The sequence below is a fragment of the Olea europaea genome, chromosome 8 (assembly GCF_002742605.1).
Source record: "Olea europaea var. sylvestris chromosome 8, O_europaea_v1, whole genome shotgun sequence".
Taxonomy (NCBI): Eukaryota; Viridiplantae; Streptophyta; class Magnoliopsida; order Lamiales; family Oleaceae; genus Olea; species Olea europaea.
Window position 1 is genome coordinate 14889938 of NC_036244.1, and position 15235 is coordinate 14905172.

Here is a 15235-nt window from a genome sequence, read left to right on the forward strand (position 1 = left end):
AATGACTGCTGAAATAGTGAAATAACGATCAAAAAATTAATTTTAATTACCTTTTAAGCTGTACCAAACAAGCTTCTAGTCTCTAGGCTGCCAAACATTGGGGGTTTGGCCTAATGTGCCAAAGTAAGTTTGAAAATGAGAAAACCATAAATTTGTAAGAAGACGAGTTCAGATTAATAGGTGGAGGATGAAGTAAGGTTTTGTAATAGTCAAGAATTAGTTTCAATGTCGCGTGTGAATTTTCAAAATGGAATTGTTACCGAAAACTTTTAAGTCAAGAGTCACACCTTTTTATTTGATTAAAAAATAAAAAAATAAAAATCAAGTAAAAGTTTGCTTTTTCAATACCATAAAGGTGATATGACAAATCGACTTGGAAAACATGCTTGATTTTTTTATTATGAAATAAATATTTTTTTTTCACAATAAATTTTGACTTATTTTTTTATCAGTTTGAAAATTTTATAACATCAAGATGAATTTTATTTATTTATTATTATTATTATTTTTTTTTGTCATCCTAACTACAAAGAGAAGGAATTTCCAATCGAAACTTAACAAGTGTCTTGTATTTTCCAGTTTCCACACCTAACAAAATTTCAGGCTGAAATTATCCAAAGATTTTTCTTCCTATTTTCTGTATGCTTTTGGTGGGTTTGCACTTTGCTTAATTGCTCATACAATTCCACGTCGCTTGCGGAAAAATAATTAACATATTACACTTATCCTTCTTATTGATGATCGAATCACTCATTTAAATTTTAGATAGATTAAATTGCTCGCGCGAGCCTTCGGATCCCACAGTTAGCCCAAGTTTATATATATGATTATTATTTTTGTATTTATATGTACCGTCACCTTTTGAGATGATAATATGATCAGTGGAATAAAAACATGTTTTAATTACATGAGTTTTATTTTTAGGCCCAAACTCATGATTTTGTTTTATAATTTTATCATCATTAAATTCATGATCAAAACACAATGTTCGACATGGGTTAAATTATGCCGACTCCGCTCTTGAATATGATTATATATATAAAAAATGCTGATAGTGCTTTAGGTGGTCTTGTCTGGTAGTAATGTTAGAGCTTTATTTTGTTGATTTATGGGTTTCTGGTAATAACCATCATTGTATTTATTTAACAGCCCTTTTTTTTTTTTTTTTTTTTTTTTGGGTGTAGGAACGGTTGTAAAAAAGAATTACAAACAATATCAATTATTTTGATTCCACTCTTTGTTTCCCCTTAATATTGGTTAGTTAGCTAAGCATTGAAGTCCTTTTCTTGACTGTAATTTTATATGACTTTTATGGAGAATTTTTGACAACTATCACAATTCTTTTTGTTCAACCTTTTCGTGTTAGATATTTATTCATTCATTTTTTTTTTTTCTATTTAGGTGGGATAGGGCCAAATTTCACGGGCAAAATAAGGGGAATAAGTCATTTAATTCATAAATAATTTTTTTTACGACCATATTCTACCGTTTGAATTTGGTGGGTAGTTGTTTATTTTTAAGGTCAAAATCAGGTTATAGGGTATTTAAATGCCATAGATTCTAAGTTTTAGCTTTGTCATCTGCATAAATGTCCGATTAAATTAATCTGCAGAGGGCATGAGTGAAGTTTCATTGAAATATCTGGTAGGAAGCATTAATACGGGATTCTTGTTCTGCAGATTCTATTTTCAATGGTAAGTGTTCAAATCAAAGTTTCTACAGAAAATGTTTGTATTTTTTTTTATTTATTCTTTTTGAGGTGATTTAGATTGAATTATCTGGTTGACAAGTATAATCTTGATACTTGAAAGGAAACTACAACAAGAAATCAAGTTTGACCAAATGTCAACCTGATCCTCCCCCAATGCCCCATTTGATCACCTATTGATGCTATAATCCATTATGACTTCCCCCAACATGAAATCAAGTCTTTTCCGTAGTTTCTCTTGCCTATTAGAGCTATTTCTCCCAGGAAATTGGACACTCTTATCTAATTTTGTTTATGAATCAAAATTTTGGTGTTTTACTTATTTGGTGTTTCCTTTTGGTTACTTGTAGGCTAAAGCTTTCTTGATTTGTATGCGAATCAATTGTAATTTTGGTATCTGCTAAGAGGAAGGCGTTATTTGTCGCTGGGTTTTGTGAAAATTAGTCACATTCATGGGGAGCTGTGTTTCAAAACCAAAACAAAAGGTGAAATCAAATGCCAAGTACTTGTACAAGTCTTGCAAATTTCGTCGAAAAATTGCCCCATCAGTTCCAGTTACACCGGTCGAACACCTTACTGATGCAGAAAATTATGCGAGCGATTTTTCTGTCCAAGAATTAGCTTCTTTCGACATTCAAAGTGGCAAAACCATCTGCTGCAGGTCTGAAGTTCAAACTTTCCAACGTACCGAGTTGCAACATAACCATAATGAAGTTGGCATAAATGGTACAGTTTTCTCTTCTTTCTTCTTTTCCCCCCTTTATTCCAAATGTGACCCAAGAATATTCATCTTATAACGATTTAGCAGGAACATGCCAAGAAGAAGAATGGTTCGACTCTGTTAGTATTCTCGATTCTGATACTGATGAAGACTTCGTTAGCGTTGATTGTGGTAATTTCAGATCATTTCTGTTTCGATTTTACATTTCACTGAAATTGTATTTTGATCCTGTCTTTCAACTTTTTCTTCCAGAATTTTTTACATCGTTGAGTACAGCTGGGAGCTCGTTAGATCGTCAAACTACTCAATTTGACAGTAACTCGTTCTTTGTTGACCATGAGTGTATAACGGAGGATAAGCCTAAGAATATTTTGAAGGAAAAGAAACAAAATGGCTTCGGTCAGCTAAATGCAGATACACAAAATACTGATATTTTATACTTTAAAAAAGCTGAGGAAACCTTTACAAAGAGGATTGAAGTCAGTGTACAGCATTATGAAGAAAAAACTGCGAGAAACAATTTTGAATTTTGTTTATCGCGGTTTCATCCTTCAGTCGATGCCTCTGACATAAATCAGCATACGTCGTTCCCAGGCTCAACATCAAACAGAAGGAAGTCAACTGCTACAGTGGTTCCATTAGAGAGGAAACTCTATGATAGAGAAACTCCAACCAAGTACTGTAAGTAGAAAATGTAAAAGATATTTATAGCACACTGTTAAGATTAGCTATCCAAACAAGTAGAGACGTAAGAATACTGATACATTTATTATGACAGGTTCCTCTGAGAGATTCTTATGTCATCCTAGAGCTGGACACCTGATTCCATGCTCCACAGAGAAGCCAACTCAAGGATGCTGGTGCCCTCTTGCACCTTCTGCGTTTAAGCTACGGGGGGAAAATTATTTCAGGCATGTTATCTAGTAATGATCTAATAGAGTTTGCATATTTGCGGCTACTTCGTGGTGAGTGTCTAGATTTGTCTTGCTTCTAACTAGATTATTATTTTTCTCAATGCAGAGATAAAAAGAAATATCCTGCTCCTAATTATTGCCCTTACGTACCAATTGGTACTGATTTATTTGCCTGCCCCCGGAAGATACACCATATCGCACAGCATGTTGAACTTGCTTCTGTAAAGTCACACAATGAAGTGCCTTCCCTACTGATTGTTAACATACAGGTCTGTTCTTAGTTTCCTAACATAGTAGAATCAATATTTTGTTAACAAGACCTGCTGTAGTTCCAAGTAATTTGATGACATTGGATCTTTGAGAAGAACAGGGATGAAATAATGGAATGGAGAAAATGATTCGTGTAGTCGACTCAATTTAATGCTTGTTCTTATGGCAGCTTCCTGCATATCCTGCTTCCATGTTCCTAGGTGATAGTGACGGGGAAGGCGTGAGCCTCGTATTATATTTCAAATTATCTGAGAATTTTGATAGAGATATTTCTCCACAAGTTTTGGACAGCATAAAGGTACTCAAATGTCAAAAGATTACTTGCTTTCACTTCAACCTCTTTTGTTGTTGTGTGGAGTACTATAAAAATCTGTTCATTATTTTTTCGACAATTTGCTTATTTTTGTTTGTATTAGTGCAAGAAAATCTTGATTAACGGCTTCCATTTGTCTATACCTCAGAGATTTGTCATGGACGAGATGGAAACTGTGAAGGGATTTGCTAAAGATTCTACAGTTCCTTACAGAGAAAGACTAAAGTTCTTGGTAAATGCTGTCAATCCTGAGGACCTCCGTTTGAGTTCTGCCGAAAAGAAGCTTCTATCTGCATACAAGGATAAGCCAGTACTTTCCCGTCCGCAACACTTTTTCTACAGGGTACATATTCTAGTAATTCTTGCTCAATTATTTGTTTATAATTTGGAAGAGATTAAAAGCAGTCCCAAACATGTACCAAGTGTGCTTTGGGATATTTAGACTTTTTTGAATAATTAACTTCTGTCTTTTGACATTATCTTTATTTGATTTGGTATTTATCTACTTTTCTTTTGCTGGGACCTAATTACCATGAGAATGAACTTCATGTTTTCAGGGACCTAATTACTTTGAAATTGATCTGGATGTACATCGTTTCAACTACATATGCAGGAAAGGACTCGATGCATTTCGATCACGTTTAAAACATGGGATACTCGATCTCGGGTTGACAATTCAGGTAATTCTTCAAATATTTTCAGTAGAAACCGATATCAAGTGATTGCATTATTGCAAGAAGTTTGGTGCTTCGTCTCCTTGACAGTCGATATACCCTTGTTAATAGTTTAATTGGGTTATAGCTCAAAAAAATGACAGAATATGTCCAGATTGTGAGAACATAACATCGAGAAAATGGTTACTGCAGGCACAGAAGCCCGAGGAACTGCCTGAGAAAGTTCTGTGTTGCGTTCGACTGGACAAAGTAGACTTTGAAAATCATGGCCAGATACGGACGCTTGTAACACTTTGTGATGATTAAGGCTAGAGATTGGTTGACTGGCACATCGAGAAACGACATTTTAAGCTACATGAATCTTTAGGAGTCATTGAAGTGTGAAATTCCTAGCATAACAGGGGTTCATTTGAGTGGGAAAAGAGTGTTCAAGCATAATATTCTTTCTTTGATTTTAAGTATGAAGGTGAAACCTTTTGAATACAAGGAGTAATTAGTTATTTTAATGTACTTTGGATCACTGGCGGAAACAAAATTAAAATGATCAATGTATCAAATATTGAAGGAATTCAACATGAAGCCCCTATTTACACCCCCCCCCCCCATATGTTGATTTTTGTGTTCGAGACACATCAAGAAATCATATGTAAAAAACTTAAAAGAATGAATAAGACATGTCAGTTGATGTGTCAAACACGTCCTATAGTGTAAACGTCACCCTAAGAGAAATATCTTTGTTTCGTATTTAAACCATACTGGAAAAAACGAGATAGTGCACGACTAGGCCCTCTCAGAAAACTAGGATTTAATATTCACAGACCCTTTCAATCAATATTTTTTGGCACAATCACCTTCAATTATTAGTAGTAAACAGTTGAGACATTTTCCCATAGTACCTAGCTGCCCAATGTAATACGAGCCAACTGTCGAGCTGAAACTCGACGCTGGGGCTTGGCTCGAGTAAAATGGTTCGAGTTTTTTTGCAAGCCCAAGCTGAGATTTTGCTTGGCCAAGGAATCAAAACTCAGGCCTTATCGAGCCGAGCCGGGTATGCTTGATTTCCTTTTTTTTTTTTTTTTTTCATATTTATTAAAGGCGGCAGGTTAAATAAGGCATCAGCTTTGCAAAGTTTCATTCTATATATAGGGAAAATTAGTCAAGCCCTAGAAGGAAAGGAGAGAGTAAGCCTGCTGCCTTATTTGCAGCAACCTGCCGTCTTTAAATTGTCTATCTTTCTTTTTTTCTTTTTTCTTTTTTTAAGTCTGTGAGCTTGAGCCGGCGCCATCCGGCACACCAACATGGGGCTCGGCCCAAGCCTTGAGTTGGGCCGGCTCAAGTTTTTTTTGGGCCGAGCCACGGATAGCTCGAGCTGACGAGCCCGATTGCCATCCCTATATAGTCATTATTACGTTTAAATATTTCGAAATAAGTACTTAAAAAATTACAATAAAAGACTCTATGTTCGAAGAACGACTACAGACCGCCCTACTTGAACAACCTTGGAAAAACCCAAAATCCAACCTTATTTATCAAATTCAAGTGTCAACGTCCATGCTTGAAATACAACTAATACAATAATTAAAATATAAAAACAATTACTGAAAGAATGAATGAACATGGGATATTATCATTATTACAAGAACTATTTCGTTTGATGAAATTTTACAAAACAATTCCTATAGAATTCACACCTTTGTGTTTCTTGCGGCAAACATTTGTATTACCTAGTTTCTGTAATTTTCAAGCCGGGTAAATATTACTTAAATCAAATTCTTGGTCGATTGGCCCCAAGTATAGTATAACGTAGATCTGACTAAAACAAATTTCATCTACATCGTGACAGCATTTTCGTGTCAATTGACTCTCAGTAACTTCTCAAGAAAGTTGTGCCACCTGTTCTTTGAATTGGAGAAGTACTATAGGTGGTTGTTCATTGTTCCCACGTGGTCTCGACCAAGGGGGAGACCCACAATGGGTCCCGGTGGATCACGTGATCCACCAAGTTTTGATTTTATTTTTAATTTAATGAAAATTAAATTCAAGAAAGACATCTCAATACATACAAAACAGTAATAGAAAAGGAAAAACGTCCACCTTCCTAAAGTCCCCTTTCCTAATCCTTAATACCTCTTTTAGTCTTGCCTGCGATTGAAGTCATTGGACCTATCATCCTTCCTCCCACCTCCGATAGTTTTTAGACCCTTACTGTTGCGTGCCTACAATCGACTCAGTTGAGACTCGAGAGATTTCGTGAAAGCTGCTATCATTTCTGGCTATTGTCACCACCTACCGTCGTTGCCACTGTGCGATTTTGTGATTTGTGATTAATAAATAAATTGCGAGTTATAAATTTTTTGATTTGTAACTTATTTTCGATTTATGATCGTGAAATAATTTGTGACATGTAAAATTTTTAATTTGTAATCGAAAAATAATTTGTAAAATTGTATAGAATCATGACTTTAATATATTTAATTTATAAAATATATTTTTAATTAATTATTTCATATATAAAATTTAATCAATATCTAATTTTTAAAGTTTTAAACATTGTTTCTTAGTTTTGAAATAAGTAATACTTGATCTCTTAAATATGAAAAGTTTCCTTTCAATAATAATTCATATAAAAAACGAGTAATATAGAACTAATGAAATTGTTATAAAAGTGAAGAAAAGAGAGCAGAACAGAGAGAAGTCAATAGACTTGTGTGTATTTTATTAAGAACCAAAGCTCTATATTTATATGGTAGAATCAGGGATACAACAATAATTATTTCTAGGACTGTAGGGGTATAATTATCATTCACATCTAAATCCTAATAAACTTTCCTTTTACAACACTCTCCCTTGAATGACATATTACAAAATATCTACCTCGTTAAAACCTTGTTTGATAAAAACCCAATGGAAAAAAAATCAAACGAAGGAAAAAAATACAGCTATTTTGGAGTACTAAAAATAAATGATACCTCATTAAAATCTTATTAGGAAAATCCAGTGGGATAAAACTTAAGCGAAGGAAAAAAAGTATAGCTACTCCCCCTGATATTGATCACTGAAAATCTTTGAGTCGACGCATTCCAATCTCTTGATCTAATTTTTTGAATGCAGATGTTGGCAGTGCTTTTATGAATACATCGGTCACTTGTCACTTGAGCGAATTTGTTGGATATCGATATCGACATTGTTTTGAAGCTCATATGTATGAAATAATTTTGGAGAAATATGCTCCGTCCTGTTACTTTTGATATAGCTTCCTCTGACTTGTGCAATATAAGCTGCATTGTCTTCATACAAAATTATTGGACTATCATTTGTTAAAGTTAACCTGCATGATGTTTGGTATGATGGGTCATGTTTCTCAACCATAAACATTCTCGGTTTTATGGATTGCAATAATTTCAGAATGATTTGAAGATATTGCTGTCAAGGATTACTTCACAGATCTCCATGATATAGCCGTTCCTCCACGTGTAAAAACATAACATGTTTGTGATTTAGTTTTATGTGGGTCAGATAGATAACCTGTATCTGCATATTCCACTAACACAGATCCCGACTTTTGAGAATAAAATAATCCCAAATCAATGGTACCCTTTAGGACCTTAGGTAACGAAAAATATATTTAACACAATTCCAATGTTTTTGAGTTGGTGTAGAGCTATATCTTGTAATGAGATTTACAGAAAAAACTATGTTGGGTCAAGTACAATTTGCAAGATAAGTTAATGCTCCAATTGCACTAAGATATGGTACTTCACGATCAAGAACATTTTTTCCATCTTCAAGTGGATGAAATGGATCATTTTTCACATCAAGTGATCAAATATCCATAGGTGATATCAATGGATGTGCATTATCCACATAAAAACGTTTTAAAACTTTTTCTGTATACGTAGATTGATGAATAAATAATCCATATGTGAAATGTTCAATCTGCAATTTGAGACAAAATTTGGTTTTTCCCAAATCCTTCATGTCAAATTCATTTTTCAAATAATCAGCAATTTTGTTGAGCTCTTCAAGAGTTTCAATTAAATTTAAATCATCAACATAAATTGTCACAATTGCAAATCCATTATTTATTTTCTTTATGAAAACACATGGACAGACATTGTCATTATTATAACCTTCCTTTAACAAATATCCGATAAGACAATTATACAACATGCGTTCGGATTGTTTCAATCCATATAATAATCTTTGCAATTTAATTGAGAACATAGTTCTCAGGCATATATCGTTTGTTCCCGGCACTTTAAGTCCTTTAGGGACTTTCATATATATATATCACTATCGAGTGAACCATACAAATATGCTGTTACTACATCCATGAGAAGTATATCAAGCTTTTGCGACACAGTCAAACTAATTAAAAATCTCAAAGTGATGGTGCCCATTATAGGAAAATATATATCCTCGTAATCAATTTCTGATATTTGTGAGAAACCTTGAGCTACTAGTCGGGCTTTGTACCTTATAATTTCATTATTTTCATTCATCTTTCGTGCAAAAATCAATTTGTATCCAACAGGGATTACATTTTCAAGTGTTCCAACTAAAGGTCCAAACACTTTTCGTTTTTTCAAATAATTCAATTCCGTCTATATGGCTTCTTTCCATTTTGGCCAATCATTTCTATTTTGATAGTTTTTAACCGACTATGATTCAGGATACTCATTTTGCATAATATCAAGAGTTATATTAAAGGCGAAAATATTGTCTATAATAATATTATTTCGTTCCCATAATTTATGAGATAACATATAATTTATTGAAATCTCATTATTTTCGGACACTTATGGCTCTTCAAGAACCATTTTTTAATATTTGATCGATCAATATTTTCTAATGTGATTTCTTCCGAAATTTTTGGTTTGTTTTTCTCTTGTACTTTTCTTTTTCGAGGTATAGAGTCTTTTGAACCAATTAGTTGACCACACTTCTGGTGTATTTGAGATTTATTTGCTACAGCAGATCGTCCTACAGGGACATCAATTTTTGCTGAAATATTTTCTAGTTGGAATATATGACTTTGTCAATTTTCTTGTGTCAGAAAATATTTCAGGTAATTGATTTGAAACTCTTTGCAAATGAATGATTTTTTCAACCCCTTGCTCACATTGATTGTTGTAGGGATCAAAGTGAGATAGAATTGCTTCATTCCAAATAATTTTACCTTGTTTTTAGGGTATAGTTTTTCCCTTCTAAAGTTGGAAAAGTCATTTCATCAAAATGACAAGATACCTAATAATTAATGGTGAATCAAAACCCACATAAATCTCAAGTCTTCGTTGGAGACCCATTTTAGTACGTTGTGGGGGTGAAATAGGATTTTTGACAACACAACCAAAGACTCGTAGGTGAGAAATATCATGTTCATAACCAAATGCCAATTGTAAAGGTGAATATTGATAATAGACAGTTGGTTTAATACGAACCAATGATGCAGCATGTAATATGACATGACTCCAAACAGAAGCTGAGAGTTTTATTTTCATAAGTAATGGTCTAGCAATAAGTTGTAAACGTTTAATAAATGACTCCGCCTAATCATTTTGTGTATGGACATGCACAATTGAATGTTCAATTACAATTCCGATTAACATACAATAATCATCGAATGCTCATGATCTAAATTTACCAGCATTGTCAGGGCAAATAGTTTTAATTGAATAATCGAAAAATTTTGCTCGTAATTTTATAATTTGAGCAAGTAGTCTAGCAAATGCTACATTCCTAGTGAAAAGTAAGCAAACATGTGACTATCTAGTAGAAGAATTAATTAATACCATAAAATAACGAAATGTTCCACATGGTGAGTGTATTGGCCCACATATCTCTATGAATTCTTTTCAAGAAAGTTGGAGATTCAATATTAAGGTTTAATGACTAACTTGTCTTGAGAACAAGCTACACATTGATAATCATTAGGTAAAAGAATCTTATAGTTTTTTAAAGGATGTTCATGTGAATTGTTTATTATTCAATGCAACATTATAACTCCTACATGTTCGAGTTGATCATGCCAAATAATAAAACTTTTTGGGTCAACGAACTTCTAGTTCGTGACATTATTTGATTTAACCATTTTTATAAATGTATAGTACATGTTAGATGGGAGTGCATAAAATTTTTATTTTATCTGCTTCAGATCAGATACAAAAGAAGTTATGCAAAGATATTCAGTATTATTTTCTTGCATCGTCTCAATATGACATCCATTGCAGCGGATATCTTTAAAATTAAGCAAAATTCTTCTGGATTTGCTAGAATAAAGTGTATTGTCAATATATAATTTTGTATTATTTGGTAAAATAATACAAGCTCTTTCGAAGCCTTCAACGATATTCGATACACTTGATATTGTATTGACATTATTTTCTTTCAATGTTAAGTCCAAGAATTTTTTTTTTGTCTTGAAGAACAGTATGTGTAATTGCACTATCAATCAAGCAGGTATCTTGACAATTCATAATGAATCTATCAATATAACAAAATACATATATTTTAAAAAAAACTTAAATTTAAATTCAAAATAATAAGAATAATTAATACTGTGAAATTAATGATGCATAATAAAGTTCAATTTATTTTTTTTTTGCGAAAAATAAAAACATATTTCAAACTAAATTTCTAAAATAAAGGGAATACTAGAAACATTAAAAAAAAAAAAAAAAACTAATCTATATCTTCCATCACGCCACCCCCAATCAAATGGTCAATATTCCCATTTGAATCAACAAAGAAATTGGAGATATCCAAATGAATCACATCAATTGGACTATCATTGATGTGAACCCGCGTAGACAAACTCTACGGAACCCACGAACAAGATGTAAATCTTCCCAAGAAAGCCAAAGCAAGGTTTTAGATTCGAATTCAATAAATTTGGAACCAAGCAACCCGAATCGCTGACGATATGCGGACCTCTTGATTACGCAAAATTATGAAATCTCACCCGGTTGATTTGAACGCCACAAGAATTAGATCTTGATAAGTTTGAAAGTTATTCAATTGGAAGAACAAAGAGAAAGCGATTAAGCCTTTCAATTAATCAATATGTCAAAAGTCCCTAAAACAATGGAATAAGAAAATATTTATACTAGTCCTAAAAATCTAGGTAAAATCGTCCATAATCTTCCAAATATGGTAAGAATCCTATTAAACTTGGAATTATAATAAAATAGGGAAATCCTCGTGAAAAGAAAACTTGCGTCCCACTTTTGTACCATGCAATCGCATGGTACATTTTCTTGCAGCCGCATGGTTATGCGAAATTCATCCCTGAAAATCCCTGCCTGTAGCTGTGCGACCGCAACCCTTGCAATGCTATGCGGCCGCATGACTTTGCTCCTTGAATCCTGTTTCGTCCACCTTAAACACATTGATCCAAGCTTTTTCGACCTCGTCCCCAACGCAATCTCATCCCATCTTTTACTCGCTTCGTCCTTGCTTGAGTCATCGGACCGCCCTCAACTATCAACGGATCTTTCTTCGTGCTTGACGTTGAACTTGACCTTGACGCTTGCAGCTCCTGGATCACATCACCCCCCTCTTCGAAAGGATTCATCCTCGAATCTGTACCTGCATCAAAGAGAGAAAGATCAAACACATTAAAAGTTACTGAAATGTTATACTCATCTGGAAGAGCTAATTTGTATGCATTGTAATTGATCTTCTAAAGCACTTGAAGCGGTCCATCTCTCCGTGGCAACAACTTTGATTTTCTTTGTTCTGGAAACCGCTCTTTCCTGAAATGCACCTAAACCCAATCTCTTGGTTCGAATGTAACAATCTTCCTGCCCTTGTTTGCTTGCTCTGCATAGTGCTTACTCTTCTTCTCAATTTGCTTTCGTAATTTTTCAAGGAGTGACTTCACCAGCTCGACATTCCTCTTCCCATCCAAGCTACCTCGTTCATTCACAGGCAAATGTATTGAATTCATAGGTGTTATAAGATTAAAATCATAAATAATTTCAAATGGAGAAAACGATGTAGCGGAGTATGTGGCCCTATTACATGCAAATTCTATGAAATGTAAGCACTCTTCCAAATTCTTCAAATTCTTATTAACCATAGTATGCAATAGCTGTGTCATGGTCCTATTTACTACTTCTGTTTGTCCATCGATTTGTGGGTGACTAGTTGTCGAAAATAGTAATTTCGTGCCTAACTTATTCCACAAGACCCTCCAAAAGAGACTAAGAAATTTGACATCCCTATCTGACACAATATTTTTAGGTACTCTATGCAAGCGCACAATTTCTTTAAAGAATAAGTCTGCAATGTTAGTGACGTCATCAGTTTTGTGACATGGAATGAAATGTGTCATCTTACTAAACCTATCCACCACTACAAAAATCGAATCCCGACCCTTTTTTGTCCTAGGCAAACCTAACACAAAATCCATTGAGATGTCTACTCAAGGTTCACTAGGTATGGACAAAGGTGTATAAAGCCCATAAGGTAAGACCCTAGATTTGGCCTGTTTACAAGTTATGTATCGACTACAAATTCGTTCCATATCAACTTTAATTTTAGGCCAATAAAAATGCTCAATTAATATTTCTAAAGTCTTTGCTACCCCAAAGTAACCCATTAGACCCTTACTATGTACTTCTCTAACCAATAATTCTCGCATAGAGCAATTAGAAACACATAATTTGTTTTCCCGAAACAAGTACTCCTCATGCTTAAAGAACTTATTTACAGTCCCCTTATGACATGAATTGTAAATGTTGGAAAATTCAAAATCATTAGCATACATGTCCTTAATGTACTCAAAACCAAGCAATTTTGCACTTAAAGTAGTTAAAAGCACATACCTTTGCGACAATGTATTTGCTACTACATTTTCCTTACCTTGTTTGTAACGAATGACATATGGAAAATTTTTTATGAATTCCATTCAGCGTGTATGTCACTTGTTTAACTTACCTTGACCCCACAAATGTTTCAGTGATTCATGATCAGAATGAATTACAAACTCTTCTGACCATAGGTAATGCTGCCATGTCTCCAAGGTTCGAACAAATGAATAGAGCTCCTTGTCATACGTAGGATAGTTGAGAGCTGCACCACTTAGCTTCTCATTAAAGTAGCTTATAGGTCTCTTATTCTGTATTAAGACTGCTCCAATACCTATTCCTGATACATCACACTCAATCTCGAAAGTTTTGTCAAAGTTAGGAAGTGCTAAAATCGGTGCTTTACATAAACAATCTTTGATGATGTTGGATGCATGTTCTTATTTTAGCCCCCATTGAAACCCCACATTTTTCTTGACAATTTCAGTTAGTGGCGAGGTAATCGTACTGAAGTCCCTAACAAAACGCCCGTAAAAACTAGCCAATCCATGAAAATTTCTAACTTCAGTTATGTTTTTAGGTGTTGGCCAATCCTTAATAGCCTTTATTTTATCTTCATCTACCTCTACACCATTAGTACTAACTACAAAGCCTAGAAATACAACCCTATCCATGTAAAATGTGCATTTTTTTAAAATTGACATAAAGTTATTCTTTCCTCAAAACCACAAGCACACACCTCAAATGTTCTACATGCTCATTAAGATCCTTGCTATAGATTAAAACGTCATCAAAATAAACTTCAACAAATTTTCCAATGAAAGCACGCAGAACATGATTCACTAACCGCATAAAAGTGTTTGGTGCATTTGTGAGTCCATACGGCATGATTAACCATTCATACAATCCATGTTTAGTTTTAAAAGTAATTTTCCATTCATTACCCTCCCTCATGCAAATTTGATGATATCCACTTTTAAGATCAATTTTACTGAAAATACATGCAGCATGTAGCTCATCTAGCATATCATCTAACCTAGGAATTGGGTGACGATATTTCATCGTAATGTTGTTGATCACTCTGCAATCTACGCACATTCTCCAAGTTCCATCTTTCTTTGACACCAGAAACACAGGTACTGCACATGGACTCATGCTTTCCTGTACATATCCTTTACTCATCAATTCCTCAACTTGCCTCTGAAGCTCCTTTGTCTCTTCTGGATTACTTCAATAAGCCGGTTGATTCGGAATGACAGGTATGAAATCAATTTGGTGTTCAATTCCTCTAATGGGTGGTAGCCCACTAGGCACATCCTCCGAAAACACGTCTTCAAATTCCTGCAACAGAGAAATAGCCAAACTATAGAGGGATGTGTTATGCTCCTCTAAGTTAAGGAGTGATTCCTTGTAAACCAACTGTATTATTTGTTGCCTCTCAACTATTGCCTTTTTCAATTCACTCCCTCTCACAAAGAAATTTTGTTTCGGCTTTTTTCTTCTCTTGGAAGACTCTCTTTCTTTTCTTTCATGTGGCTCCACTCTCTTTTCCTCTCTATTGACCACCTCATTATTTTCTCTCCTTTTCCCTAGCTCCCTCACTCTCACTTCTTCTTCATTTTTCAATTGAATTTGGTCCTCATATACTTGTGCCGGTGTTAATGGCGCAAGAGTGATAGACCTCCCATTTCTCACAAAGCTATACTTATTTTTATACCCATCATGCATTGCTTTCCTATCGTACTGACATGGTCTCCCCAACAAGATATGCCCCGCATGCATAGGTACAACATCGCATATTACCTCATCCTGATATCTACTAATG

At 34.3% G+C, this 15235-nt stretch overlaps 1 protein-coding gene across 1 annotated transcript; it reads left to right on the forward strand.

Moving 5' to 3' along the window:
• The first annotated feature begins 1317 nt into the window (after window positions 1-1317).
• LOC111398919 lies at window positions 1318-5173 on the forward strand. The gene is made up of 10 exons (XM_023026080.1): window positions 1318-1694; window positions 2059-2434; window positions 2517-2600; window positions 2682-3110; window positions 3208-3340; window positions 3450-3612; window positions 3783-3911; window positions 4075-4269; window positions 4484-4606; window positions 4793-5173. The coding sequence occupies exons 2-10, from the start codon at window positions 2161-2163 to the stop codon at window positions 4904-4906; spliced, it is 1644 nt and encodes a 547-aa protein (XP_022881848.1). The 5' UTR covers window positions 1318-1694; window positions 2059-2160; the 3' UTR covers window positions 4907-5173.
• The last annotated feature ends 10062 nt before the right edge of the window (window positions 5174-15235 follow it).